At 48.4% G+C, this 27,611-nt stretch overlaps 15 protein-coding genes across 17 annotated transcripts; 8 read left to right on the top strand and 7 right to left on the bottom strand.

Annotated features, from left to right (window-relative positions):
• The first annotated feature begins 157 nt into the window (after positions 1–157).
• On the top strand, positions 158–2,840 carry TERG_00359 (uncharacterized protein). Of its 2 annotated transcripts, XM_003238321.2 has the most exons (4): positions 158–1,084; positions 1,270–1,486; positions 1,556–2,038; positions 2,116–2,755. In XM_003238321.2, the coding sequence occupies exons 1-4, from the start codon at positions 896–898 to the stop codon at positions 2,382–2,384; spliced, it is 1,158 nt and encodes a 385-aa protein (XP_003238369.1). In that variant the 5' UTR covers positions 158–895; the 3' UTR covers positions 2,385–2,755. The 2 variants fall into 2 exon arrangements, with proteins under 2 accessions (XP_003238369.1, XP_047605087.1); XM_047749093.1 differs by having other exon boundaries at positions 158–2,038; positions 2,116–2,840.
• A 395-nt stretch (positions 2,841–3,235) lies between these two features.
• On the top strand, positions 3,236–4,227 carry TERG_11550 (uncharacterized protein; the record flags this gene model as incomplete). The annotated part of the gene is made up of 5 exons (XM_003238322.2): positions 3,236–3,256; positions 3,388–3,406; positions 3,543–3,707; positions 3,919–4,066; positions 4,169–4,227. Coding segments are annotated over 5 exons (411 nt in total), but the record flags the coding sequence as incomplete, so codon positions are not given.
• Positions 4,228–4,455: 228 nt separating this feature from the next.
• TERG_11551 (uncharacterized protein) lies at positions 4,456–4,854 on the top strand (the record flags this gene model as incomplete). Its single annotated transcript, XM_047750653.1, has 1 exon — positions 4,456–4,854. The coding sequence occupies one exon, from the start codon at positions 4,456–4,458 to the stop codon at positions 4,852–4,854; it is 399 nt and encodes a 132-aa protein (XP_047605088.1).
• Positions 4,855–5,994: 1,140 nt separating this feature from the next.
• TERG_00361 (uncharacterized protein) lies at positions 5,995–6,969 on the top strand (the record flags this gene model as incomplete). Its single annotated transcript, XM_003238324.1, has 1 exon — positions 5,995–6,969. One exon carries the CDS (start codon positions 5,995–5,997, stop codon positions 6,967–6,969), a length of 975 nt encoding a protein of 324 aa, XP_003238372.1.
• A 772-nt stretch (positions 6,970–7,741) lies between these two features.
• On the bottom strand, positions 7,742–10,569 carry TERG_00362 (uncharacterized protein; the record flags this gene model as incomplete). Its single annotated transcript, XM_003238325.1, has 5 exons — positions 7,742–8,515; positions 8,572–8,702; positions 8,757–9,780; positions 9,834–10,245; positions 10,292–10,569. The coding sequence occupies 5 exons, from the start codon at positions 10,567–10,569 to the stop codon at positions 7,742–7,744; spliced, it is 2,619 nt and encodes an 872-aa protein (XP_003238373.1).
• A 433-nt stretch (positions 10,570–11,002) lies between these two features.
• Positions 11,003–11,320, top strand: TERG_11552 (uncharacterized protein; the record flags this gene model as incomplete). The annotated part of the gene is made up of 1 exon (XM_047750654.1): positions 11,003–11,320. The coding sequence occupies one exon, from the start codon at positions 11,003–11,005 to the stop codon at positions 11,318–11,320; it is 318 nt and encodes a 105-aa protein (XP_047605089.1).
• A 141-nt stretch (positions 11,321–11,461) lies between these two features.
• On the bottom strand, positions 11,462–13,657 carry TERG_00363 (glutamate-tRNA ligase; the record flags this gene model as incomplete). Of its 2 annotated transcripts, XM_003238326.1 has the most annotated exons (2): positions 11,462–13,336; positions 13,406–13,657. In XM_003238326.1, the coding sequence occupies 2 exons, from the start codon at positions 13,655–13,657 to the stop codon at positions 11,462–11,464; spliced, it is 2,127 nt and encodes a 708-aa protein (XP_003238374.1). The 2 variants fall into 2 exon arrangements, with proteins under 2 accessions (XP_003238374.1, XP_047605090.1); XM_047749094.1 differs by lacking the exon at positions 13,406–13,657 and having other exon boundaries at positions 11,462–13,282.
• Positions 13,658–14,405: 748 nt separating this feature from the next.
• On the top strand, positions 14,406–14,819 carry TERG_00364 (uncharacterized protein; the record flags this gene model as incomplete). The annotated part of the gene is made up of 1 exon (XM_003238327.2): positions 14,406–14,819. One exon carries the CDS (start codon positions 14,406–14,408, stop codon positions 14,817–14,819), a length of 414 nt encoding a protein of 137 aa, XP_003238375.2.
• A 1,538-nt stretch (positions 14,820–16,357) lies between these two features.
• Positions 16,358–17,290, top strand: TERG_00365 (uncharacterized protein; the record flags this gene model as incomplete). The annotated part of the gene is made up of 2 exons (XM_003238328.1): positions 16,358–16,389; positions 16,459–17,290. 2 exons carry the CDS (start codon positions 16,358–16,360, stop codon positions 17,288–17,290), a joined length of 864 nt encoding a protein of 287 aa, XP_003238376.1.
• An 814-nt stretch (positions 17,291–18,104) lies between these two features.
• TERG_00366 (uncharacterized protein) lies at positions 18,105–18,823 on the top strand (the record flags this gene model as incomplete). The annotated part of the gene is made up of 3 exons (XM_003238329.1): positions 18,105–18,196; positions 18,237–18,359; positions 18,415–18,823. 3 exons carry the CDS (start codon positions 18,105–18,107, stop codon positions 18,821–18,823), a joined length of 624 nt encoding a protein of 207 aa, XP_003238377.1.
• Positions 18,824–19,015: 192 nt separating this feature from the next.
• TERG_00367 (ATP-dependent RNA helicase DBP8) lies at positions 19,016–20,660 on the bottom strand (the record flags this gene model as incomplete). The annotated part of the gene is made up of 2 exons (XM_003238330.1): positions 19,016–20,072; positions 20,131–20,660. The coding sequence occupies 2 exons, from the start codon at positions 20,658–20,660 to the stop codon at positions 19,016–19,018; spliced, it is 1,587 nt and encodes a 528-aa protein (XP_003238378.1).
• A 361-nt stretch (positions 20,661–21,021) lies between these two features.
• TERG_11553 (uncharacterized protein) lies at positions 21,022–22,503 on the bottom strand (the record flags this gene model as incomplete). Its single annotated transcript, XM_047750655.1, has 1 exon — positions 21,022–22,503. One exon carries the CDS (start codon positions 22,501–22,503, stop codon positions 21,022–21,024), a length of 1,482 nt encoding a protein of 493 aa, XP_047605091.1.
• A 352-nt stretch (positions 22,504–22,855) lies between these two features.
• Positions 22,856–23,080, bottom strand: TERG_11554 (uncharacterized protein; the record flags this gene model as incomplete). Its single annotated transcript, XM_047750656.1, has 1 exon — positions 22,856–23,080. One exon carries the CDS (start codon positions 23,078–23,080, stop codon positions 22,856–22,858), a length of 225 nt encoding a protein of 74 aa, XP_047605092.1.
• A 591-nt stretch (positions 23,081–23,671) lies between these two features.
• Positions 23,672–26,040, bottom strand: TERG_00369 (branchpoint-bridging protein; the record flags this gene model as incomplete). Its single annotated transcript, XM_003238332.1, has 8 exons — positions 23,672–23,716; positions 23,771–24,310; positions 24,371–24,573; positions 24,642–24,750; positions 24,826–25,049; positions 25,326–25,543; positions 25,612–25,825; positions 25,890–26,040. 8 exons carry the CDS (start codon positions 26,038–26,040, stop codon positions 23,672–23,674), a joined length of 1,704 nt encoding a protein of 567 aa, XP_003238380.1.
• A 383-nt stretch (positions 26,041–26,423) lies between these two features.
• Positions 26,424–27,327, bottom strand: TERG_00370 (uncharacterized protein; the record flags this gene model as incomplete). Its single annotated transcript, XM_003238333.2, has 3 exons — positions 26,424–26,837; positions 26,916–27,174; positions 27,242–27,327. The coding sequence occupies 3 exons, from the start codon at positions 27,325–27,327 to the stop codon at positions 26,424–26,426; spliced, it is 759 nt and encodes a 252-aa protein (XP_003238381.2).
• Between the last annotated feature and the right edge of the window lie 284 nt (positions 27,328–27,611).

The following is a 27,611-nucleotide window of genomic DNA, read 5'->3' on the forward strand; positions in this document are numbered from 1 at the left end:
AAGGTTTAAAAAAAAAAAAAAAGAGAGAGAGAGAAGACGAGAAGACAGGCAAAGAGAGAGGCGCCCCAATGGAACGGACAGGAGGGAAAGATGTGCTAGGAAAGGGAAGAGAGTTCCCACCTAGACAAGGGATAGCATAAGCAACAGTTTTCTAGATCTTGAGAGAAGACGCAAGGACTGGAGAGCTAGGCTCTGGAGCAAGGGTAGAAAACGGACGGCCTTCGCTCCCCTGCATGCTTGTTCGCTCGCTCGTTCATCGACTGCTTGATGCAAAGGCCATCGTGATATACTTGGAGCCGGATCAAATCCCTCTAGCCCTTTTCAAGTAGCAGTCTGTCAAGGAGAATAGGAGCTTTCGGCGAGTTACCCCGTAACTACGGAGTACTTAAGTTATAACTACTTGAGCGGCGGCCGTCGGCTTTTCTTCCTCTTCTATTTTCCCTCCCTGGATCCTCCCCCAGTTCAACTACGAGTCTATCATCCGCTTCTCCACACCCCTAACGTCCCCCGAGCCCACCGGATGGAGATACACTGGATCGACTTGGAGCCGCTACAGTGAAATTCTAGGGAAGACACAGAAACAACTTCATAGCATCGATAAGACGCTGGCTATTTTATTTCCCTCAAAGCCAGCTCTGCTCAACTACCTTCGCCAGCCGCGCGCTTCTTTTACCTATGACCAATTGGTGCATTCTCTCTGCGCCGTACCCGTGACGCCAGTTTCCTCCTTCGCCCAATCCAGCTCAAGGTGGCTTTTTGTTTTTATATTTATACATACCTGCGTGTGGGTTGGTAAAACAGGGTCTCGCCTCTACCAATTGTCGGCGTCAAGGGAGAGCAGGTTGACAAGCTTAGGATCAAGGCCGTTCAATACCAACGTCAGCTAGCCCGCCAAATGAGATCGGTGCCTATCGACCATAGTGGATCGAGGAATGGCGTTATGGACGAAGTAGCTACAAAGTCCGAGCCACACCATACAGTCGAGGGCTCATGCAGTTCGTCGTTATCTACGCCTGAGCCCGAAGGAGAAGTTGTTATTCAGGACCCTGTGCAAAGACAGAAGCGCAAGGGAGGAAGAAAGCCAGTAGGTACTTGGCCTTTCCTGCGAAGAAGGGGCGAGAGGATATTGATACACCGCAGTCTCTCCCCTATTTTCCGCAATATTTCTTGTTACACTATTGGAATTGTACGGGCATAAGAGGCTAACACAATGGTACCTGGGCGGTGTGCTCTTTGCACTCTGCCTTTTGGTTGTGCCCACTGCTTCAGATTTATGCTACTTCTGAAGAACGAAAACAGCGGAACAGACAGGCCCAGGCGGCCTTTCGCGAGAGAAGGACCGAATATATAAAACAGCTAGAGACCACAATAAAGCATAACGAGGAAACGTTACATAGCTTACAACAAAGCCACCGCAACGCTGCGGACGAATGCCTTATGCTGCGGTATAAGAACTCGTTATTGGAAAGGATTCTGCTGGAGAAAGGTAACCAACCCTTAAGCCTACACGGTATTGCATGTTTCCTGAACAAGAGTCGAATGCTGATGTACATAGGCGTCGACGTACAGACTGAGCTACGTCTCAGGGGTGGTAGCCCGAATCTACCCCCTAACAGGCTGCCAACCAGCCAGCCATCTCACGGCTCATCTTTAGCACAGACTTCCCCAGGGCCAGCCACACATATCCCGAAGTTAGAGCCTATTTCTGTGTCACAAGTACATCATGAGGGAAGCTACATTATGCAGTCACCGCAGCACCAGGCCTCTCCGTCCTCTCATGTGTCTTCTCCAGTGGCAACAAAGTCGACAGCTTTTGGTTTGCAGGGAACGGTCTCTCCCACTGCCGCCGACATACAGCACCAGCAGCAGTACAAGCCTCACCCGTACCATCGAGCTCAACTTTCCCCCCAGGCAAGTGGTTTTAGACCGGGAATTACCTCTGCTGCTACCAAAAGCATTGAGCCAACCCCTATCCTACCGTCACGGATACCACCTACCTACTACCTCTCCCCTTTTCAAAAGCAATATAACCAGCTAGGCAAGTCAGGCCATCCCGCTTCTTACCTCTCCTATGTTTATATCCCCGAGACTACTTTGTTAACACTGGTCGTGCAGAACAGGAATATGACGCTCGTTCAAGCTCCGTGGACGGACCTGATCCGCCAGAGGGCAGCACTGCAGCAGACTACCAGTCTCAGTCTCTGCCACGTATACAGCAACGGCATCACCCGATATCAACCAGCAGCGATGCTGAAGGTATGACGGCTAGCACGTCGTATATTGAACAATTCGACCCCATGATGGATCCCGACCCATTCGGCTTGTCCGCCAGCATGCACTTCCCCACACCCTTTACCTATACTCAGAGCCACGGCCGACAGTAAGGTAAAGGAAGGGGGATAAGAAATCTCTTGCATCTATATATCGTTCTGACGTGACTGGTTATGCAACATCTTTGACCATGCCGGACCAATCTGGCCAGGCCAAAATGGGCCTACGTTGGTACGACGTATTGGAGCTATTTTATGGAGTATATCGTTAGCTACTCGGGACCTGCTACTTTGCAGGTGGAGGAAGGGATCTACAGTCAGCTCAAGGAGGGAGTCTGCTGCATTTTCGAGGCGTTAAGCTTGTTTGTTTGCTTTTTCTTGTCGTTTGTCTGCTGGAGGAAGGGAAGAGGAGGATAAAATAAAACGACTTCTTTCGATACCCACTTTATGTATGGACAATGCTCATCATTATCATCAGTACTGTATATCTTGCCTGGCTGCGTATCTCTGTCTGTATCTCTGTGTGTATCTCTGTCATTGTCTTATGGTCTCTATCGACGTCCTCCCTCTTTGGGGCATCTGCCCTAAGCCCTAAGTCCCGTTGCCCGCAAGCGCCGGCCCGACGTTCCCCCGCGCGGCCCAAGCAAACTCGCTTAACCCGAAGAAGCAAAAAGCTGCACTCCCAAACAGGCTTAGGGCGCTTTTTTTCCGGGCGGGCGCGAAAAGAGCGACGCAGGCCAGCAAAAGAAGGCAAATAAGCGGACGGGCGAGAAAGCGACAGCGAAAAAACAACACCTCCTTCGCACCGTCGACAACACCGCATCGCCACAGCACACGAGGCCGAATTCCTTTGCTCGCTAAGGGGTTTTCTGCCTTCTGTTCTGGAGTCCAGGTCGCTCCATATCCCCGAATTGTTGCAATAAACAGAAAGCCTTCCAAGGAAGGCAATATCAAATCCAGGCGTCATGGCGGACGTCCGGTCCAAGGTGCGTTCGGCTTGCCCTTCCTGTACATGTTCTCTTGCTCGGTAGCTCGCTACATGAGCAATTGAGAGGGCTCGATGCATCGTTTCGATCGGCTAGCTGACATTTTTTTTTTTTGGGGGGTGTTGATATAGAACATTTACGAGCTTCTTGGTATGAATTATCCTGCTACCTACCATCGAATAGACGCTGCTGCTTCTCGGAACACACTATACCTCCCCCCCCCCGTCCCCAGGCTGTCGGCTACTTTTTTGACCTACAGACATTAACATCTACGCCCAACACACAGGCAACGACCCTGAGCTCGATCCCAATCGAGAGCCGGAACCTCCAGTTCAGGTCGTCGACAAGAACGCTCCTCGCCGTGGCAAGCGCGACGGTCCAAGCGAGCCTCGCGACACTGTTGCTCCTCCTCGTGGCAACCGTGGACCCAGACTCCCTGGAAACGAGCAAGGTAAATACACTATACTCAATCTTTCTTCCATACCCGCGATATCTCTATCAATCCCACCTTTTTTTATTTATTTTTGGCTGTGGCGATTTTTCCACTATGATGTCACGTGGGCAAGCACGACCACAACCAAATTACCCGCCATGTCATTATCATCAATATCAATCAATCTATAGGGACGTTGCTTTCTAACAAGGTGATTCGGGTATATCAGCATTCCGTGACCGCAATGCTGGATCTCAGAACAACCGCAACCGGCCAACCGATACCCCCAGTGACCGCGCTCCGCCAGCTGCCCATAGAAACCGTGATACCCGCGGTAACAACATTCGGGATGACCGTCAATCTCGCACCGACAGAACGTAAGTACTACTATTGTTATTATCGTTATCTTTAATATTGTGAGATTTTATTTTGCTATCAAGAGCGGCTACTAATCAATGTTATTTTTTGCCCATATGCAGTATTACAGAGAAGCAGGTCGAACAGGGCTGGGGTTCTCGCTCTGGCGAGTCTGCTTTGAGGGATGAGCGTGCTGGAGAAGATATTGCCCGCACCGAGGAGAAAGAAGCCGCGGAGGCTAATGCTGAGGAGCCTGTTGAGGAGCCAGAGGACAAGAGCAAATCATATGCCGACTACCTCGCTGAGCAAGCCCAGGCCAAGCTCGAACTTGCCGCAAAAGAATCCCGCAAGGCCAATGAGGGTGCTAAGATGGACAAGAAATGGGCCGCCGCCAAGGAGCTGAAGCGCGATGACGAGGAAGACGAGTACATCAAGGGCCAGAGCAAGGAGAGCAAGCGCGAGCGCCAACGCAAGGAGAAGAATATCCTTGAAGTCGACATGCGCTTCGTTGAGGTCCCGCGACGTGGTGGTGACTCCTCCCGTGGCCGTGGCCGTGGTGGTGACCGTGGCGGCGATCGCGGTCGTGGCGGCCGTGGCGGACGTGGTGATTTCCGTGGTGGCCGTGGAAACGGTCGCGGAGCTCCTCGCGGCGGACCTTCCCACGCTACCGGCCCTACCGTCGACGAGAAGAACTTCCCTTCTCTTGGAGGCAAATAAGCGAGCAGATCTCTACAGCTCCATGTGCATGGACTGGCTCCCTAAGAAGGGTGACAGGGCCGGTCTTACACCAAGGCTGCTACTCAACTAACAAATAACTTTTTTTCCTTTCTTTCTTGATGCAATTAACAAAAATTTCATCTAAGCAGAGAATCAATAAAAGGCCCATTTTTTATGTTTCTAATACTCTTCATCCAACAAAAGCTGATCATGGGAAAGGGAGAGGCAAAGACGGCCATTGGGAGAAAGGGGAAACAATTGGAGGCGAATTTTTTGTTTCATATCTTCATGGACTTTTTTCTTCTTCTTTCTCCTCCGGCCTTTTTACTTTGTCTCCTGCGTCATGATACTATATTGCTTCATGAATTGATCCTTCTCTTGTTCCCTTCTTTCTACAGCTTCTCCCCCTAATTTTCTGTCCCTCCGATCTGCCTTACCTCTTAATTTCTTCCTACAGGGGTCGCAATTGGTTAGGGGGAAATTATTTGGTTTGCCGTCTTAAGCTCGTCTCTGCCATACAAGTAGGGGTTACTCGTGTCTGTTTCTCCCTTTAAATGGCGCTGAAAGCTTTGATATGTAGAGGTGGGTTTGAACGTGTCTTCGTTTCTAACATCTTCTAGGGGAATCAAATCGAAAGAGCATTTTTTAATGATCTATATTGACGGCTATACCCTACTGCCCGTCTTTATTCTATCTAACATACGAAAGACATGGATGGGACATGCCTGCTGCTCTATATAGAGACGCTACATATGTCCCCCTGTTTGCCGCTGAATACCACTGGAGCAAAGGCCCAGTCAAATGTCAGAGAGACATCTACAATATACCATTTTCATGACTTGACATAGCGTATCTGGTCAGGAGATATCGATGGTCATCAACATTGAACGCCATCTCTTCCTCACTTTGGAAATCTGCAGAAGCCTCTTCTCTCCCTCGATCCCCAGCCCCTTGAATCTGAACGCAGTGAAGAACACAGCTTCACCCTCGCGCTCCCTGAACAAAGAGCTTTCCCTCTAGGCTTGCTCAGCAGGCTCTGTCCTCCTGGTGGCTGGAATTATCGGCGTCTGCTCGCTTAGCCAGCTCGCGCTCGCACATTCTTGATATCTTGATCTTCTCATCTGCGGCTATCACTACTTGCCACTCCCAGGCACCGTCAATAATTCCCTTCTCAAATTCCAGTCTGATATCTAAATACCCTGAAGTTTCACTAGATATACGTCTGAGAAAAATGGACTTCTACTACAAGGTTGTCAAGACGCCAACTACCGCTCATTCGACCTGTTCTATCTTTGCCCTGGACAGCCCAGGTCCTCAGCCCCGAGTCAACTTCGAATGCGAGCGAGAGCGTGAGCACCTCTACAATCTCGATTTTGGCAGCCTCAAAACTGCCAATGGATATGCGGTCGGCATGCGGTCGACACCGGAGCACCAGTTGGTGCTCGACAAGAAGTACAAGGGGCACAATGCAGACGAATATCAGATATGTGGCTCAGAGACCACAGACACTCCTAACACCCGCCTCTCGAACGGCCCTGAGTGCAACGAGGGCAACACATCCCCAGTCAAGGAAGAAGAAAGCGCCTATAAGAGCCCATCGCCTCCTCCTACGCCTTACCCGGCCTTCAGGGCCTTAGAGCCAGATCTACTCCCACCAATTAAAGGCTCCTCATGCGGCGGCTACGAGGTCTACAAGAAATCACTTCCCTTCCGCCAACTCGGCTGGTCGTCCCAGGGTAAAATAGTCAGCAGAGAAATATCTCTGCCCCCTCGCCGGGCTCAATTCCCTTCTTTCCCATCTCCCATGGTGCCTCCTGCTCGAGAGCTGCCACCACACCGCAGGGCTGTTCGCGAACCACTGCTGCCCATGCTTGTGTACCATGATAACGGCGAGGAGGAAATCGTGTCTCGGTACAATTACCTCCCTTTTGGTCGACAGGCGAGAGACCCAACGCCTAATGCTCTGGAAGATCTTGTTGCTGAAGCTCGTGCAATTGGTTTCACTACTGAGCCAGAATTTCGCCCACACATCAGCAGCCGTGACTGGTACGATTGTGTGACTGGGTCTCCAGAATGCGAGCCATTGCCATCTGCTCGTAAGAAAGCTCGCGGGGACCTTTTTGCTGCCTTTTCTCGTCGTTTGGAGTCTCGTCCTCCTCAGTACAATGTTATGACCGATCCTCCTTTCCCTTGGATGCGAAGATGAATCACCTTAGATTCAGTCACTCCTTATTCCACCCAGTATGACTAAAAAAAGGAGGAGAACAATCTGAATACCTACTCTTGCAATTCACTTTTCACTGTTGCCCGGTTTCACTGGGGTTCGACTGTATTTTTGATTTAATATCCTGACGAAACACTGACCTTAGTCTTTCCTTTCTCACTTATGCTTTCTTCACGTTTTACTTTTGTCCCATTACTTAGTTACTCAGATTCCAAGTCGACTTCAGGATGGGCGGGTTTGGCTGACCTTATGGCCGTATCCAGGCGCAACAAACCCACTGGTTAATTGACACTGGAGGTACTCTGTACAGCGGCCTGCAAAAATTCTCTCCATATCTATGATGTATGATACTAGGCTTTAAGGGCAGGGATAATACATATTGAAAATAACGATTTGATTTAATTCCCTGGATCTGATCTGCGATAAAACCAAGGTGTCTCTGAACTTGACCAGCAAAAGTAGTAACTATCTAGTCTCTCGCCGCACAGCAGCAAGATATCTGCGGCATTGGTCTATTCTCGCCTTGTCGGGGAGGACACGAAACCACCATCTAGCCACAGAAAAGCCAAGGGCAGGAAGAGGTTCTTAACGGATAAAGAATCCGAACGAATGTCCGAAAGAAACGCCATGTTGAAGCAAGCAGTATATAATAAAAAGAGAAGTGGGTTGTGGGGGAAAGCAGTACAAATAACGACAATGAGAAAGGAAGGGGGAATAATATCAGAAACAACGGGTCCCTCCAGTGCTGGCTCGTTTAGTCATCCTCATTAACGATAGTCATCTGCGAGTCATCCATGTCTTGGATGGGGAACTGAGCTTGATCTCCGACTTTCACCTCCGAGCCAGCTGAGTCTTGGATAGGGGACTGAGAGTCTTCTTTATCGGCATCACCATTGTGGACACCGTCCTCGGGGGCGTCCTCCGGGGCATCCTCGGGGGAGTTGTTATCCTTGTCATCCAAGAATTTAAGCCCATCGGTGGCCTTACCATTGCACGCCTTCTCCAAGGCAAGGAAGGCAAAATGCCCACCAACGACGGGTCTAGCAAAGAAGTTTGGTCCCGGATAGCCTCCATCTTCTTCCGTCTTGTACAGATCGGTAAGAGGATGATCGGTAGAGGTTTCATTGACCCATTTGGCGTACGATTGGAGGATTTCACTTCGCACGGAGGGACTGGAAACCGCCATGGAAAAGAACTCCCAATCGGACTTCGTGTAGAGATGACGGCTGTCAAGTGGGAGGCCATACTTCTGGCGTACAGTGGTGTACCACTTTGATTGTTTCTCATAGACGCGCCTTGGGATGAAACCAATTTTGCCTGGGGGTGGAGCTATTGGTTCCTGATCGTCAAGTGTACGGGGGTGGGTATCATACTCCGTTCCGTCAAGATGGAAGCAGAGAAGGGCATCCGCAAACATGTTGTATAGGGTAGTCCAGGAGCCATACCAGTCATATGAGAGTTTGGCGTGGGTGCCGTCTCTGGAGAATCCAAAGCCTTCCCATTTGGTGATATAGGTATCGGAAATGTTCTAGTGCCAGTTAGTTCAAGGTTTTTCCTACTTACAAACAATGCAGCGTGGCTGACCTTGAAATATTTATAGTCATCAGTCTTTCCAACAAAGTTAGACATCTCGCTCATTGCATTTATACCAACGATACCCTTGAGGGCAAGATTGGTTTGAAGCGCAAGCCATCCAGCAAAGTCGTCAGTGGAGACTAAGAAAAGGTTAGCAGGATCTATAAATCTTTGGCAGGGATTCTTGAACCTACGTTGGTTATGCGGCTCTAGAGAAAACTCAACAAGGTAACCAGTCCACTGTCTCCAAAGCCTATACGATTTCTCAACCCATTTCCGCGCCAAGTTTGTGGCATCGGGCCCGACACCCCAGACGCTATCGAGTCTGTCAATACCACCAACTGTCTGAAGATCACGAAGAGGGAACAGTCCAACAACATCTGGTTCAGCGTCTCGGGCCTCGAGGGTGCCTGGATACCGGGGAGCAGTAGTATTGGCCTCTGGTGGGAATCTTAGGGAATTGACAATAGACAGACCCATGATAAGCATATTACCGCATTCCTCGACAGGCATGTACTCATCCTTTCCATCCGGATGTCCGGTCATATTGGGGAAGTGGGCACCCAGATCATGCATGGAGTAGTTGTTAGGGTATTGTCCACTTAGCATATGCTCGATTAATGGCTCCAGGAGATACGCTAACCACCTGGGGTTGGTATAGAGGAAAAATGGGAACGAAGGGAATATGACGTCTACAGTCTGGCAATTTCCATTGGAAGAAATCTCCTTGAGGAAGAGAAGTGGATTATCTGAGGTTCCGGAGAAGGAGGTGGCACCGAGGACTTGCCTGGCGGTAAGAGAAACGACATCTACATAGTCTTCAGCAGCAGATAGCTGGGCATCTCTTGCAAGCTGGTTCGAATATCTATGCGCAAGAATCCTGGCTTTGTCCAAATCAAAATAGTGGAAATTGAGCAGACTCTTCACATCTGGGAAATATGACTCCCAGAGGGGCTTCATAAGAGTCAAACCACGGGCAGAGGCAAACTGGACAACAGGATCCTGGGTATGAGCAATGGTGAAGGTGACTTCATCATGGATAGCCTCTATATTTGGCTCGTCATCTGTTCCATTCAGATTGAAGGCCTTGGAATAAGCAAAGACCGGCTCCTCATCCATGACGGTACGGAAACGCTCATCATTTCTGTTTTGCAAGACACCAGTTCTTGCAAATCTAGTTCTCAAGAGCATCGATGTTCCAGATTCATATCTCACTCCCTTATTTATATAGTTAGTATCTAGGTTGCCAAGTAGTTCGAAGGAGACCCTACCTGGGGAGCAAGGAAGTGTAGCATTCCCCATTCTGCTCGGTCCTGGAACTCGGTGAAGAGCTGTTCTGTCTTTCTGCTGACCTGCCACTGGTAAAGAGATTCCCCTTTCTTAGTGTCAACAATGTTATCCATCTTCCAGATAAGCGAGCTTCCACGGTCTCCTGTGACCCATTCACCGTTCATGTCCATGTATATGTTGACATTCATATTTCCCTCCACGCGAACGGTGACATAACCGGCAGGAATAGACTGGCGCAGGGTCGAGGTCGGAGTAATTGGCGAGAGAAAGGTGATGGTTATCTTCACGGATTCACCGGCTAGGTGTTTACCCTCTGGCTGGATAAGGTACGTCATGTTGGTAGTTGAGGCATCGTATTTTGACCCCAGAAACTGAGCGTAGGATACATTATATCTATCATCGGTTAGACAGATGTATATAGGCCTAGACATATACGCACCTGTTATTTGGATTGTTCGGCCCCAAGGAGTCGTGAGGCCGGCCAAGCAAGGGATAGGTGTTCCCCGTGCTGGGTACATGGGCCATGATGCTCATGCCCATATGCTGTCCGGTCCAGAAGATAGGCCATGACGACCACGGCTCATGTCTCGCATCGGCCAGCCAGGTGCTGAGATACGGGTTTCTGACAATCAGCGGCAGCACAGAGGGGGTAAGCCGAGATGCCCCGGCGAGGGCGGAGTAGGCCACCGCCCACGCGAGCAGGATCCAGGGCAGCATTGTAGCGTAAAAAACAAGGCAAAGTAGCCGGCCGGCAGGGCAGAGTGGTCGAGTAACTAGCTAACCGGCCAACTGCTTCTCTCGAGCTGTTGCGGGGGATCGACTCCCTTATCTAGTCAATCATCGAAGGGGGAGTCTATGGGCCAGCCATCCACTGTGTTGTAGTTGTGTGTGGTGGTCGTATGTAGCCGGGAGAGAAGGCCTGAGGGTCAGGCGGCGGCGTCACTTGCTCCTGCAAACGGCTGATCAGCTTAGCTCTTTGACATGGATTGACTTCCGCCCGCCATCTGGGGTAACGAACCATGCAGGCCAGTGAGGTAAGCAGCCACCGCGGGGCCCCGGGGGGGCAGCTCCCCCATGCCTGGTGATGCGGGTTGACGATGGCTCATGGCTGATGGCTGACGGTTGTTGATGTTGACGGCCGGCGGCGATGATGGCTCTGGCCCTTATGGCTGTATCACCTGGAGGCGGCGTGGTCTCCGTCTGCCCTCGCACTGCATGGATTCTCTCGTCCAGCAGTCGTGATTCCAATGCGCTTATGTATGTCGGACAGGCAGTGGACTGGTATCACTGGATGGTTGTTGGACGGTCGGGGGTCGGGTGTTGCATCGCAGAAACGCTGCTAGCCAGGCGGGTAGCTCTGATATTCAGGGAGCACGGCGATCTACCGAGAGAGGCAGAGCAGATCGATCTTGTCTTACGGATGGTTTGGCTAATTGACGCTGAGGACTGGAGGATCCTGAAGCCCTGAGGATGTTGTTACAGTCGGGTGGTTTGCAGTCATGTGCCGGATGGCCGATACAGTTAATTAAATAGCTAACTAGAGCTTGCCTGGTAGTTACATACATGCAGGGTCCTTATCATTCTACCGTTCGTCCGGCGGCGCACTCCTTTAAGACTTACCGGTTGGGATGTTGAACAGGATGGCAGGCTGACCATCCTTGGGCTCCTGGTCGAGGATGTAGTAGCCCTTGCGCTCGAATTGCATGCTCTCTCCTTTCTTCAGGTTCACCAGGTTGCAGTCAGCCAGGATGGTGTGCTTGATTTCCGTCTTTGGGTTAAGGAACTGCTCAAAGTCCTCGTCCTTCTCGATCTTGTCCTTAGTGATCAGGTAGTCGAACTCGTAGATTTCGGCAGGGACGAGCTTCTGGTCTCTGGCCAACCATGTGACCTTCTTCTCTGTCTTCTTGAAGTCTCCTGCAAGATGGAGCTCGAGGTCGAGGCCGGTGACTTTCCCGCTGGTCGCATCCGTGGTGATCTTGCGCACAATTGCATTGCCCCAGTTCATCAGGGTGATCTCCTCGTCTTGTTTGAATGATTTGGCGTCCTCCTGCTCAAACAAAATGTCCTTAGAGTAGTACACTGTCTTGGTACCCAGCTCGGGGTTCTTTGGGTGCTTTGGCTTCTCCTGTGGTTTCAGATCAGCATCGGTGGCACCGGATACTGTGCCTGGCACCATATCCTCCTGGTCAATACCCGTGTGACGTGGGGATGTCGGGTCAATGTACTTGCGGTTGTTGGACCAAAAGGTCGTCCAGTCCATGTTAATGATGTTTCGGCTAGGCCCTTGCTTCAGAATATACTCCCGCAGAGAAGGAATAGTCATTCCACGACGACGAATACCCCTAATGGTGGGCATTCGGGGATCGTCCCAGCCCCAAACCATGCCCTGATCAACGATCTTGGTAAGCTTCCGCTTAGATAGTAACGTCTTGATAAAGTTGAGACGTGAGAAGTCCCAGATATGGACACTGCGGATCCCGAGTGTCTTTTGGAACCAGGCATACTGCGGGTTTCGGTCGTTATACTCATTAGTACGCAGGGCATGGGTAACGCCTTCAAGAGAGTCTAGAATTGGCACGCAGAAGTCATATGTTGGGTATATCTTCCAGGTATCTCCCGTACGGTGATGAGGGGTTAGGTTGCAGCGGTAGATAACCGGATCACGCATGGCCTTGTTGGTATCATCAACAGAAATCTTTGCACGGATACACCATCTCTGGCCTTCCTCAGAGCCGGTTTTCATCTCAGAAAACCGAGCCAAGTTATCCTCAACGCTTTCATCACGACGCTTGCTAGCAATTCCCTCAAATCTTTCATGCTGCATCTGCTCCTTCTCAGTATCATCTGCGTAGGCATTGCCGCTCTTAATGATCTTAATACAGTCCTCGTACATCTCCTGGAAGTAATCACTGGAGAACGAGATGCGGTCAGGGAAGATTCCCAGCAATGACAAGTCATAAGTGATTGCATCAACAAACTCTTGGCTCTCATTAGAAGGGTTGGTATCATCAAATCGGCAAATGAGCGTTCCCTTGTAGGCCTCGTGCGCAAAATAATCATTAAGTAGAGCCGCTTTGGCGTGGCCAATGTGAAGATAACCGGATGGCTCTGGTGGGAATCGAGTAACTACTCCCTTGTCGGTATCCGGAAGACCAATGTTATAACTAGCACCCGCGGCACTAGCTGCTGCTTTCTTCTTCATGGCTCCGGCCGCCATCTCGGCCGCACCTTGACCGATCCAAGGGTACATGGTCTCGATGAAGTTGAACCATCTACCAGTACTGTTTGTGAACCTCTTCACGGCTCCACTCGTAACCCGGTTTCCACGGAGAGTAGCCCAAACAACCAAATCGGCCAAGGTTAAACCATAGCCCACAATGTAAGAGCGGAGGATGAGATGAGACTCCAGCTCCTTCATGGGCTTATCCATTGCCTTGAAGTCAGGCTTTGTGAACTCAAGAGCCCTTTTCAACCACTCATCAACCTAGAGGTTAAAGTTAGCTCAATGCCAAACGTAGAGACAAGACATTGCTCAACGAGGGCGAAAACTTACCTGCTCCTTATTTCCAGCCTGTAGAACCTCATACTTGTCGCGTAAATAAGGGATGATCTCGGCGTCGTAGAGCAGGGAGCTATTGTCTGTCTTGAGCTCAACCTTTCCACCTTTGCTTCCAACCTTCTCAGATTCCTCGTAGACAATGCTCAATCCAGCCTTAGGATTGGCAGCTATGAGACAGCTGGCCACAGCAACAGCTGGAAGGATTGTCTCTCCAGGAGCCTTCAGGGCAACGGTAAGAACAGACATCTGTTAGGATAACTTGTCAGATTTATTGCGTTGTTGCATCGGTTGGAGGGGTACGAGAGGCTGCTGCGCTCACTGTGGCTCTCCTGATCTTGCTATCCGAGAGTTAGATACTCTTCCTAATGCCCTTTAACAGGACTTTTAAAGCTTTTCTTGTTCGCTGACCTGCTTCTCCAAGTCGAGTTCTCGGCTGTTACTTATGAGTTGAAGCAAGAATGAGTCAAGGTGGAGGAAATAATACGGCCACCTCTGCCCCGCGAGAGGAAAAAGGGAAAAATACCAAACTTACTTTGCGGCGATAAAACTGGCTAATACTGGGTTTTTACACGGCGTTAAGATTTAAAATCTTTTGATTGGCTAATTGCAGGAATATAAAAGAGAGTTTGGTTACTAAGCAGCCAATCCTGGTAGTCCGCATGATGATTGGACGATTCAATTAAGGTAATCCGCGCTTATCGATAAGAGCCTCCAAGGTCAACCCTCGACGCAAGCTACGCGTCCATAGACTGTAAAACCGAGCAGACGCGACTGTTTACATCAAGCACCATTTTGGACGAGACCGCGCTTTTGTACAGTCATTGGGAAAATCTTCGAATATCTTCCCAGGCGCCTAGTATATATTGAGTGGTACTTGGTTTCATCTGTTAGTTCTTGACCTAGGGTGGCTAGCTGCCTGCTCAAATTCCTAACTGCATCATCATCACCTAACGTGGAGTACATATAGCTGCAACTAGAATCTCGAATTGTTTGAATGCGGTTTACCATCTCGCGGGCAGCTTACCCATCTCCCGCTCAAGCTCGTCCAGGAGCAATAATACCCTTAAACATGTCCCTAGCCTCGTCTGCACCTCCTCGGCCTGTTCTTCTCAACAAGACGACAAACGCGCTGCTGTCGCCTCGAAAGCACAACTTGGAGCCGAGCATGGGCAGTGACGATAATTTTAGTAAGCAGGTGACTAGGAACCATACCCCGTCGTCTCCTATCCAACTTGTTGGAAAGAAACGGACTATAGACCAGGTCGATGTAGACCAACATAGACCTAGCACCGCCACCAGTTCGTTTAATAGCCAGAATAGGAGGGAGGACGAGTTTTATATCTACGATGAGAGCACACATTCCAGTATGGATATTGATAAAGAAGTATGTTTCTCCCATGGCATATGAACTAAGTAAATGGATAATGCTAGATGCTAACAGATCTAGACATCCTTCCTGCAGTATTCTTCACATAATAAAGTCTCTGATAGTCAGGAGCAAGCTGCTGAGAAAGGATGCTCACAGGAAAGCACTAGTATCTCATCGCTCCTTAATTTGAGCTTTGAGTCTGAGAGTGGCAATCATAGTAACAATAGGAATATTAATAACGCTAAACGGAACTCCCCGTTAAGCTCGCCTAATGCCCCACAAAAGGCTACAAGAGATCAAACAATATCGTTTTCCTCTTCTATACCCACCGACCCAGAGGCAAGAAAGCTATTTATTCAACAGGTAAGATATATTTATTTATTTATTTATCTGCTCTTTTGCCCTGCACAAGCTAACTTCTTCATTAGAAAGCCGGGTTACTCCGAGAAAAGGTCCAAACAGCCATGAAAAATATTAGGGATTACAGCGAAATAGACCGCCGCATCAAAGAGCTTGAAGCTAAGAGCCGTCAGACATGGAATGCCTCCTCGACTTTAGGCCAACATGCAAACCAACAAGCAACCCCTTCTTCATCTCGTTCCGAAACACGCCCTGATTTGGCCCCAGGGGTGCAGCAAGGCTCTTCCATAGCTTCGCTTGGCCAGAATAATGGTCAGAAGAACGGGGATCATGGTGCCACTCCAACACAGCAGAATATGAACCAGCAGCCTCAAGTTCCCTTGCCGAGTCAACCAGCAAGAAACAATCAGCCAGTGCAGCCACAAAATGTCAACAATGCAGCAACCGTTCCTGTTATTCCAAAAGAAAAAACCACGGCCGATAGGAAAGTGCTTAGAGTTAACCATGAGATCGCAGTAGATGGACTTCTGAGGCTTATGAAGACCACCTCTGAGTATGATGCATTGGATGAGTGGACTGGTCCATAAAGGTGTATGATAATGGATCTGGGGGCCTTTTAAACTTGAAGAGCTTGTACTTTTAACTACTAATAACAACTGCACAGAAAGGACTGTTTCCCCTATGCCTTTTAGTTATGTTCACTTGAGGATGCTGGCAGCAATGCCATCCTCGACTGTCTTTTTCTTTTTTCTTTCTTCTCCTGTTGATACCATGGTTATCCAAACTGAAAATAATAAGCTTGATCATACAAGATATTCAACGAGTAGAATTCCTTTGATGTTTGTTCAACAATCACTTCACTAATTTGATTGCCTATTATCTATAGTTATTAAAGAGGCAAAATAGTGATTGGTACATTATTTTCCATATTTATTCAATATCTATATATTTCACAGGAGGACTAGATGGCTAGTACTTGCTTCCAGGTATATGGAAAGAGCTAGCAGCCAAAGTAAGTGAAATACCTTGACATAGCCACCTTTAACTCACTCTGACTTCATAGATATAAACCCCCTGGTGGCTCTCCTACACCACTCTAACTTCATCTTCTCGCACCTCCTCGACCACGGAAACGTTCTTGGGCCGGGAGGTTATATTTGCTCGTCGAGAACCATTCAGCTGTTTGTTAGCGCTTGCCCCTGATTCAAGAAGAAGATATGGGAAAGCTCATCGGCCCTCAGCTTCGTAGGTAAGAGAACTCCCCTACCATATGTGATCTATTCTCTTCGGCCCTAACACCCACCACCGGACAATGCAGCCTCTGGTCAGGGCCCAAGGTCAAGCTGATGCACGCAGCCTCTCCGAACAGCACACCCCAAGGTCTCCTGAACGCTATTCCTAGGAATATGGTAGCATACTTCTCCCCTGTGCTCAAGGACTGTTTTCCGGCTGCAGGTGTAGCTCATGCCAATCGCCGTGGATGTGATGGAGAGAAAATAGCTACTATATACGGTAGCTTGAAGCCAGCATTTAAAATAATCTTTAACTGGATGATGAAATCCTGCGAGGGCCAAGGTCTAGTCTGGATCGAGCGAATGAATTATACCAAGTATGCCAGGGTCTTTGAAGCTGCTAAGATCCTTTCGGTGGATTTGGTTTGCGAAGACATGCTTAACCGGATGAATAAGATGGCCAACACCCAAATCCGGGTAGACGACGTCAGGTTGATCTACAACTTCTTCCCTAAGGACTCGGAGCCACGTCAAATCGTGATTCGAAGTATTGGTGATGCGGTCTTTGAACGACGCTTGCGTGGATGGGCTCAGTACAAAGAGTTCAAAATACAATGTCGTGACTATGACTATGACATTTACGAGTACGTTGAGAAGAAGCGTCGTGCTGTTGCAAAGGAAGAGAGAAAACTACGACAGCTTGAGAAGAAGGGTAAAGGAGGACCAGCTGGTAGAATGTCCCTGCCTCAGGACTGGGAGGCGGAGGCTACCAAGGACCAGGAAACTGAGGACACAGTGACTATTAAAAGGGTGACTGGGGTGGTTTCTCGCAAAGGGAAAAGGGGGAAACCAACCTATGTCAGCGTGACTCTAGACAAATTTGGGGTTGATAATGCGGACTACCGCCCTGAATATTAACCAACGTGTATTCCCTTGAGTGTTCCTGGCCCAAGTTGGATATTGAATTGGAAATAGGTGAAACTTGACTCAATTCCAGGGGGTAAATCCGGCCTTGGAGTGAAGCTTACTCCTATTAATTCTATCACTCCCAGCGAGCAGCTATTCATAACATCGAACTCCTAGTTACCTCCTGATTTATTTTCCCATTAGTGGCAGCTATTTACAGATCGCTATAGTTGAATACGTAGTCAAGGAAGTCAAATAAAAACTGTCATCCATCTAGTATTCGGAAAAAATAGTAGCAGTTGTTTGCTATAGACTTACCAACTACCATACGCCGAAACGCATGTGTTTGTACACAGCGCCCCAGGATCGAGCTGCGTAGACCTTTATAATAAGCAAACCGCCAAATATAATGGATTTGTGAATAAACAAAGGCTGAGGAAGCTTTTGATAGACCAATTGAGCTAGAAACAAAAGACAAAGTCCAAAATATAATTGTTTGTTGATCTTCATTGAGTATAACAATGGAGAATGTGTGAAAACATAACCTCGATATTGAAGCCACAATAGGTACAAATAGAGTGCCAAAAGTGGTCTATTCGGTGTTAGTTAATATGTCACCCCCGAGTGTATAAATATGCTACAACCCCTTTCTCACTACTCTCTTATCTTTCCTCAGAGTTGCTGTGGATATCTTCTATCTTGAGTGTCTCATACCATATCATGCCATCTACACGAAGTCATCCTACACCGGAAACCGCCATAAAGACTGATTTAACTGCGACTGCTTGCACATAGGCAAGGCTTTCCTTCCTCAAAAGGAAGAAAAATGGCCCCGGGAAAGGCCAGAGCCTCGAAGAAGGTCAAGGTGGCAGATAAAACAAAACCCAGCAGAGAAGGTCGTAGTCCACCCGCGAAGAGGTAACTGCTTAGCATTTCATTCACTCGGTATAGTGTGAAGTACTTGGCTGACAGTGGCCCAAACAGTGGGATGTCTTATGTCATTTGTCGGAAACCACGAAGACAAGGGAGAAGATGTCGACTATTGGCGCGTACGCCTAGGATGGGCTGGGGATGAAGAGCTGTGAGTTGCATATTCCACCACTAGCCTACCATACTTCCCCTACTAACCTCCTTAGCCGTGATGTCTACCACCGCTACGAGGCGGTTGGAGACCCCACACAGGCTGAAGTGAATGAACAAGTGCCTCCTCTCCGATTTGTTTGGGTGTTTGAGACTGGGGAATGGGTCGACAAGGCAGCAATGCTGCGAGAGAGGGCGCAGAAGGCGCAGAGGGAGGAGGAAGAACGGAAGGCAGCGTGCATGGCAGCCAATACAGAGGCAAAGACAGGCCGTGGGGGGCATCGTCGAGCAAGAACTCAGCCCGTTGCCCCTGATGCGGATCCTGACGCTGGCCGTCAGGCCGCTGAAGGGACAAGCGCCGGAGCAGGGGAAGTGGAAGACGGTGCTAGCCACGGCTCTCCTCTTGAGCCTGAGGTAAAGAAGAGAGGGAGAAAACCGGCGGCAGCAAAGTCAGCTACCAAGTAGCTCCCAAGCGCAAGAGGGAGCAAGGCGATAGCAATGAAAAGGCGGCCGAGCCTTCTGCAAAGCGAAGGATAAAGGCAGCTCGAAAATGAGCTGTAGATAAGTGTCGAGTTTGTTTGCAATTGCTTAAGATGGGTATACATATAGATATAATATGGGTGAATTGACTGGTTTACCCAAGAGTCTGCTGTCATACTACCGGACCTTTTTCAATTTTCTGACCCTGCGGCCTAGGACATCTCTTCCCTCGTCAATTTCACCCATCGCTTCTCGTTTTGTAGAGCCAACCTCTTTCAGGACTGTGCCCTTGACGATTCGAGATTCAATATTCACCCCTGGTTCCTCCCATGCTACCATCTGTTTACCAACTCGAGCTTCAATTGCCAAAACGAGCTGGACATCTCTCTGTCCCACAAGCGTTATAGCTTCACCTTCTCGTCCAGCTCGAGCTGTACGACCAACGCGATGGATATAATCATCCGGATTTCTGGGAACATCATAGTTGATGACTAGCCCAACTGAAGGAATATCCAAACCACGAGCTGCCACATCAGTTGCCACCAGCAGTCGAGCCGCTGAAGCGCGGAAACGCGAAAGGTTGGCAACTCGTTCGGATTGGGGTAAGAGACTGTGAAGTGAAGTAACTCGATGTGATAGCCGGCGAAGGATGCGCTCCAATAGATCCGCTGTCTTTGTTCGGTTACAAAAAATAATGGTAGATTTGGAGGAGTTTCCACCTGTGGACAGAAGAACATGTAAAAATGCTTCACGGTGGTTCAAGGGCACTTGGAGATACGTCTGCTTTAGGGTTGGGGGTATCGTTGTGTTTTCCGTGGATATTTCACTAACGAAGATCGGCAGTTTGTTCTTTGCTCGAGGCATTGATTTCAGCGCGCGTACTTCAGGAGTGACTGTGGCTGTGAAAAGAAGAGTCTGACGATCCGAAGACGGCGGCAGGGCAGATAAACATGTCTCTACATCAGGAAGCATGCTCCCCGGGCCGCTTGTAAGAAGGCGATCCGCTTCGTCGAGAACTACCATCCGGACACGCTTTAATCCAATTATAGTATCTTCTCCAGAGGATTTAATGTGGTCCGCGAGCCTGCCTGGCGTCGCAATAACTATATGTGGCCGCTGCGAGAGACCAATCGCTTGAGGCCGCATGTCACTGCCGCCGGTTATTAAAAGTGGCTTAAGCGACTGCGGCGCAGAAATGGCCTTAACCTGTTCGAATATTTGAAGAGCAAGCTCTCTAAATTAAGAATCAGTATCATAATATAGATATTCCTATCTCATGTAAATATCCGTACCTTGTTGGGGTTAATATAACAGCATATACTCCAAAAGGATCCTCAGACCATTTATGCAGTATTGGAGCTGCAAATGCAACAGTCTTTCCGGAACCGGTCCTACTACCGCCTATACAATCCCTTCCCTTCATTATTTCCGGTATACAACTCTTTTGAATTGCCGTCGGCCGCTTGATTTCCATGGCCTTCAATGAGCTGACCAGCCATGAAGCAAGTCCCAAAGAAGAAAACGAAGAACCTACTGACTGAAGCCCCATTGCGAACGCATCATTAGCGGTAATTGGATCGGCTTGAGATGCAGCCTCCTCATGTCTTTCATTCTTCACCTCCTTTTTTTTGATTCGTGATAGGGTCTGGACCGGAAATGGTGTTGTTGGAGCTATCGGGAAGTCTCCAGAGGAATCTGTTAGCCGTCGTCGCTTTTGCGGCCGTTCATCTTGTCCACCGGTCTCTCTCTCATCTTGCGCAATGGACGAGGACTCAGAGCGCGAATCCTCGGAGTCAGAGCCTGCATGTAGGATACCAGCCATTTCAGTGTATTATTCTGCAGCTCTTCCAAGATCTTCGAGCGCTTGTCAACTTCATTGCTTTCGACTGTTGTTTCTTTTTCAGTTTTTATCTTGAGATGGTCGCGGCAGAAAATAATTTTTAGTCGAAGGCGGTGTATATAATAAGATTCCGCTGATATTTTGCAGTATTTGGACTGTTTGCATTGTTTGCATTACTTTTTTCGGCTGAATCATAAGCCCCCGGCGTAATGATAATATCCTTCCGAGAGTTTATTAGTAATAAATGAAGTAATCCATCCATGAAAGTTCAAATGGAATTCGGACGAAATAGAACGAACGTCAACATCCGACACCTGTGCCTGTATTCTATAAACGCTTAGCTTTATATCCGTTCACTCCTTCTTTTAATGGAAGTGCTTGTCTGTGGCTCGTGTAGATCCCCGGTTTCTAAGTCACCTGCGAAAATCCCGCCCTCTACCACAGGCACCTCTTCGCCATTGTGAGGACTTCTGTCTGATTCAGGTTGAGCATCTCCATACGACCTGGCAACACTCTCCATGGTGAACGAGCTGGCAGTTGACGCATCAAGAATGGAGAGTTCTTTCTGGGTGAACCATTTTGGAAGTAAGAATGACCGAATGGGGATAAGTAACAGAATGAAAACTGGAAACCCAACCGCAGCAATTGTTTGCGTGATTGCAAAAGTAGCTCCAAATCCCAGTAGTTCAATTCCAACGAATACCCAAATTGTCATTCTCCGCTCAATTCTTAGAAAAGGGTTTAATGGTGATGTCAATTCCTTATCCTGCAAAAGGAATTTCAATTTCTGCGTTACTCCGTTGGCTAGGAGAGCCTGAATTCCCATGATGAAAAAGAGACCAGCCATTACAGCCTGGGGTATCAAGTGGAGGACAAAAAGAAGGGGTCCACTCATTGCTCCGAGTGTGAGCAGCCCCTGAGCAAGATTGCTGACTCGTTGCTCAACAACATGATCAACAATCCGGACAGACTTTCCTTTGTGGTTTTCATCTTCATCTGCAACCTGCCGTGTTACGCAAAGAGAGGCAGTATGGAATGGTGCCTGGGGAATCAAGCCATTAGGGAAGGGAATACCTAACAGCCCGGCTATTCCAGTTGTCAACCCCAACAAGAATAAATCCCAGTGAAATCCGGCAGGTTTGCGTAGCGGAAACTCTGTTCCCTGGGCTATCAATGAGGACACTACAAATAGTGTCAGAAATTTACTTCCACTAGTTATTTGGTGGTCGGTAAATAAGAAATGATCGAACAAACCGTTGTGGTCAAAATAGAATAGAACTGTCAAGAGGATTGCAAATGGGATGGCTAGGAAGATGTCGCTAGCACTAATATCCCAGAAACGCACAAGCCAACCACGATCGGAGGTAGGGAAAAATGCTTTAGAAATAGGCAATGTCTCAACATTGACATTCCTCATTTGACCAATATGGACGAAACCTGTGAAAAAGACGATGCTTAGAGGGGTGCCATAGTCCTCGATAAACTTCCGAGTATGGCGGTTGAAGAAATTGCTCTCCCCGATAGCGCCGCAGATAAAGCAAGACATCAGAACGAGGAGGGACACCATAATAGAGAGGTATGCAGAAGTTTCCCCAGCCATTCTCCACTGCCTTGTAAGGACCTGGATCCCTTTTTGGATATAGATAAAGGCAACGTAGAATCCAAATACATCACAGGAAAACCTTGTAACGAAGGTCAACCCGTTACAAGAATTTGTGATTGCAAGAACCCAATGCATTATAAGTGACCAGCTACAATAATTTGTTAGTAAGATATATTTCCAGAGATAGGGCAATAGACCTCCATACATTCCAATCCAACACATAAAGGCCAGGTAGTTCGTCCCTCTGTGTGCGATTATATCATAGACCGTGTAGTTAAAGACTGTGATAGGACCTATAACTCATGGTTAGACATAGAATACTATAAATTGTAGCACGGAATATACACAGACCTGTTACACCAACAATAACCAGGGGCTGTCCAGCCAGGAAAGCAAAAACAACAGCACCTAGAACGGATGCTAGAAGAACCTCATTGACCCCATAACTCATATGCGTCTTCTCAAACATATCAAGCGAGAAGGCAAGAGCCGGCAGGATACTTCACACTTTCCGCGTAAGCTTTTGCCTTGTGGATAGGGGTAGAGAGAAATGGACTAGCGATATCAAGCATCATTAAGGGCATCGGCTGGAGTCATACTTCGCAAAGAACATGTATACAGTTGCTGGAATGACACGATAGTCCCATGCATCCCTCCAATCACTCCAATAATATGGTGCTCGTCTTTCAATGTCATTTTTCATTCCCTGGAAGTAACGAATCTTCCACCATCCCGTGTTGGATGCCGCAGCAGTCGTTGTTGCCGCCTGAACTTCACCACTGGGCGCTTGAGCCGTCATGGTGTTCTTGATAACAGGAATATCAGGCAAATCTGAAGTATGCTGAGCCGCTATCCGGGTTACAACTGAACCGGAGGTATTGGTTTCTTTATGCACCTGGTTTTCCGCCCGCTACCGTGTTCTGCGAATGGGAAACGGAGGAAATTTATCAAGACTGAAGATTGAGTCCGCTAAGTACCTAACACCGCAAGAGACGTCGGAAAAACGTACACCGGCGGTGACCATTGAATTAATTGAAAGCTAGACGGAACCTTTACACCGAGCTTAATTCGATGAATAGCGACATGCTACGAGATATGGAACGGCGTGGAACGGCTTGGAACTTGGTGAATGCCTCACACAAATACAACTTCTGAAGAAATAGTTAAGAATACAGACATCAATTTCCCTTAAAATTACACATAAGTCCAGTTAGTAACAATAAGCCCATATGGGAGCCATTTCAGGTATGACATCCCCTCAGGGAACAAGAAACTGCCTAAAGGCTGTTAGTAGAAAATGTGAACGACGACAAAACAAAAGGCATGACTAGTGGTTAGTAGTTAGGCGCTCCTCAGAAAATCTCTCCATATCTCCGGAATTTGGTCGAAATTAGGCCGAAGGCGGAGGTGGGGGCGGAGGCTGTTCACTTGGAGGCTAAAGGTGACGTTAGTTTCTGTAAAATATAGCTGCAAAGCCTTGAGAACTTACAGGAGGGGGTGGGCCATCAGCTGGCGGAGGAGGCGGAGGAGGAGCGCCCTGGAAGCCAGCGAACATAGAAGCCATTCCAGGTGGAGGTGGAGGGATGCCACTAAGGCCGGGTGGTGCGCCCATAACTTGATTTGTAGGGAACTGATACCCAGCGTATCCATAAGCAGCAGCCTGGGCCATAGCTGGAGCTTGCTGTGCAGCTTGCTGCCATGGTGGAGGGCCACCGGCGGCAGGAACAGAGTTGTAAGAGTCACGCCCCTGGTAACCGTGATGGTCTCGGTTGTCTCGGTCACCTCTATGGCCACCAGTAGCCCATGGTGGAGGTGCATTCGGGTCATGATGGCTATGATCATCTCGGGATCGATCGTCACGTCGCTGCCATGGTGGAGTGTTGCTGGCAGGCTCACGCTGTTGCCACGGTTTCACGTCATCACCACCGTAGTTGTTGCCTTGACCATATCCTCCAGGGCCACCTTCAATGCGCTTCTGTGCTTCACCACCAGGTAGAGGAGCATTGCCAGAGAGTTCTTGCATAAGTTGCTGTAGTGAAGTATTAGTATAGGTTTGTATTAAATGCGGGTAGGAATGAAAGAAACGTACCTCCATCTCTCGGTCAACTGCATCACCAGCTCCAGCTCCTTTGCCGCGAACGCTGGGCCCATGGTTGCGCCAGTCGGTACCACGCTGACGGTCGGGACAATCCTTGGCCATATGCCCAGCATTTCCACAAACACGACAGATGATGTTCGCAGTGAAGTTACGCTGCTCGGGACAATCGTACTTGCGATGACCAATTTGACCGCCTAGAATTTAGAGTGTTAGGTATCATATAATAGAGTTAGTTTAATTTTGGGTATCTTGTGAGACTTACAGTTTTGACAGGCCTGGTTCTCGTCGTCACGTAGAGTTCCATTAAGCGCAGCAAGTTCGCGCAGCTGGTTCCTCTTCAGTTCGTTCTGCCCTTCGGGAATAGAAGCAGCCTAAAGAACAAATAGTTAGAAATTTTCTCGGAAATTTTTATTTAACTGGTGTATTGGGGAGACTGCACGACATACCGTTTCAATAACATTGTGAATAAGTTCCTTGGCCTTATTAACTTTGTCTTCCGTATCTGCCATGATTAGACAATGAAGGTCTTCTTCCTGGTTGCTAGAGTGAGCGGCGTCAGATCGTCCTTTACCCTCTTTAACAGAGCCTTTTCCACGGATAGCAATTTTTGCTCCGGACTTGGTCTCCATTTTTTTGAGGGTATTTCCACGAGGTCCGATAAGTAAGCCAACTTTTAATCACAGGTGAGCTCAGTGTTAGTATATGAAGTCTTTTATATCAAGTAGTGAATGGGAGGAATTAGTAGTAACTGGGTTAGTATGTAAGGGAGGAGAGAAAAATAGAAAAGCCATCAAGCTGATGACAAGTTGAAAAAAGAAAGAAATGAAAAACTAGCAGGTCGAGAAAATCTCGAGCCTGGAGCCAAAAAAAAAAAAAAAAATGAATGAATGAATGAACGAGACGGAAAGAGTAGGACGGTTAGGAGTTAGAGGGTTAGTTATCATACTGAAGTTAATCTCTGGGTAGTCATTAACAGGGACATAGACCTTCTCCTGGGTCTTAGTCGGACGCCTGTAGTCAGAGGGCGGATGATAGTTAGGTATAACTTTCATAGCTTTCTCAATAAGCTTATGACGCTCATCTTCTAAGCGTTTGCGGTAACGGTATTCTCTGGTGTTTACACGTTTACCAAGGTTATCGTACTGTGGTGCCGGCGATGGAGACCTAGATGACAAGTGGTGTTAGACCCGTGGCAAAGATATGATAAGAAAGGGAGAAAGGTCATCACTCACCTATCTCCATCAGCCGGGACAACATCGTTTATACGAAGTTTCTGGCTAATTTCTTCAATACGCAGGTGAAGAGTGTAAGCTTCAAGCTGCTCGTTGGTCATATTTGCCATGATCAGAGTCGGAAGACCCATCAGGCCAGCAGCCTTGTTCTCCTGGGCGTCACCCCAGCGGTTGCGCTTCTTTCGCCTCTTGGTTCCATCCGCAGGAGGATCAGCTGTATAACAAGTAGTTAGTATGAGAGATATTCTGATAGTGGTAGAGCTGGGGAGAGAACTTACCTCTCACTGGACTCCTGCCGCGCTTGTTCCCACCATCCATGTGAGCTGGAGTTGACGAGGAGCTTGGAGTTTCATCTGGCTCATCACCAAACCTGCGACGGCCCAGTGGGATATTGTTAGAACCGGTAATACCTTGGTTACGCCACGCCATGATTGTTGTTGATGCTGGGATTCGCAACCAAGCGAGGAATGGAGAATATATCTGTCGTGGCAAGATGCGTGAAGGACAGAGATCTTTTTTTCGGCCTGATATAAACCAGAGCTCAAGGGGCAATTATTACATCATTCTTATGTAAGCATCACGTGGCGTTATGATTCAGCCCTTCCATCATACAAAAGAGAGATCATTACACATCAAATAGTGAGTTATTATTGGACAGAATCGTAAACAATTGTATGTGATGTCAGAATAGACTATTATTAAGCTTTTTCGTACCAAACTAAGAGTTTTCTTCACTTCGGCGCCATCCAGATATCACCTGACATAAATATTACGTACATGATTGCGATGATATCGTAAGCAGCAACTTTTGTTTACTTGCTTGCATCGCTCTTCATGCCGGCCTGAACCCACTGCCTGCTCTTAGCAGCTTCTCTCTCCATGGCCTCCTTATCCTTTAGCACTTCCTTGATGGTATGTGGCTTGGGAACATGCCGGCCCTTCTCGACTCCCTCCCTCTTAAGCAGCTTCTCCTCCCAGGCCTTCAAGTGGGGGAAGTCATCGATGTCAACTCCCGCCCATCCGGCACTGGCGATCCATCCCCAGTGAGAGATATCAGCAATGCTGATGTGGTCTCCAACCAAGAAGCCGGACTTTGACTGCGAGAGGTGCTTGTCTAGTACCCCGTAGAGACGGCGGGTTTCATTCGTGTATCGGTTAACGCCATACTCAATGCGCTCGGGAGCATAGCGGTTGAAGTGGTTTGCTTGACCTTGCATTGGGCCAACCTAATTTTTCGGTTGCCTTCGTTAGCAATACTCTGATTAACCAGCGAGACGCCTTCGTAAGAAATGGATCAAACTTACACCTGCGTTCTGGAAGAAGAGCCAGTTGCTGACTTCATATGCTTCCCTGGTTCCCTTGGGGTAGGAAATCTTGTGCTCCGTGTCGTATCTATCAACGAGATACTCCAAGATACTTCCGGACTCGAAGATAGCGATCTTCTTGCCGTCAGTAAAGGTATCTGTGATGGCTGGTATGCGGCCGTTTGGGTTTATCTCGAGGAACCAAGGCTCCTTCTGGGTGTTTTGTCCGAGTTCGATGGCCACAACTTTATACGGGAGGCTTCATTTAATGTGTTAGCTATTTCTCAACTTGTCACGTCCTTGCAGGGAGTCGGGAGGAGGCTCACCCAAGTTCCTCCAAGGCGATTGAGATCTTGATGCCATTGGGGGTCTGCGAGGTGTAGAGAGTGATATCTGATGCGGGGGCGGCCATCTTGACGTTGCTGTTTACCAGTGTAGTGACTGGGCGTTGGAATTGCTTCGTATACTGAGTCAGGCGTCGGATCATTTATTGATAACAGGAGGATGAATGGAGACAGCAGGCGACACTCTGGACTTGACTTATATTGAACCTGGGGTATCAAGGTAGTTATATATAGGCAGACTGATGGTATCGAGCCCAAATTCGTCCGTATTTACGACCGAGGGAGCGGGGCAGCTTAGAGAGATAAATTATAAATACGACGATGGCAATGGTGACGATGGCGCGAGAAGAGA

Source organism: Trichophyton rubrum (genome assembly GCF_000151425.1).
Source record: "Trichophyton rubrum CBS 118892 genomic scaffold supercont2.1, whole genome shotgun sequence".
NCBI lineage: Eukaryota > Fungi > Ascomycota > Eurotiomycetes > Onygenales > Arthrodermataceae > Trichophyton > Trichophyton rubrum.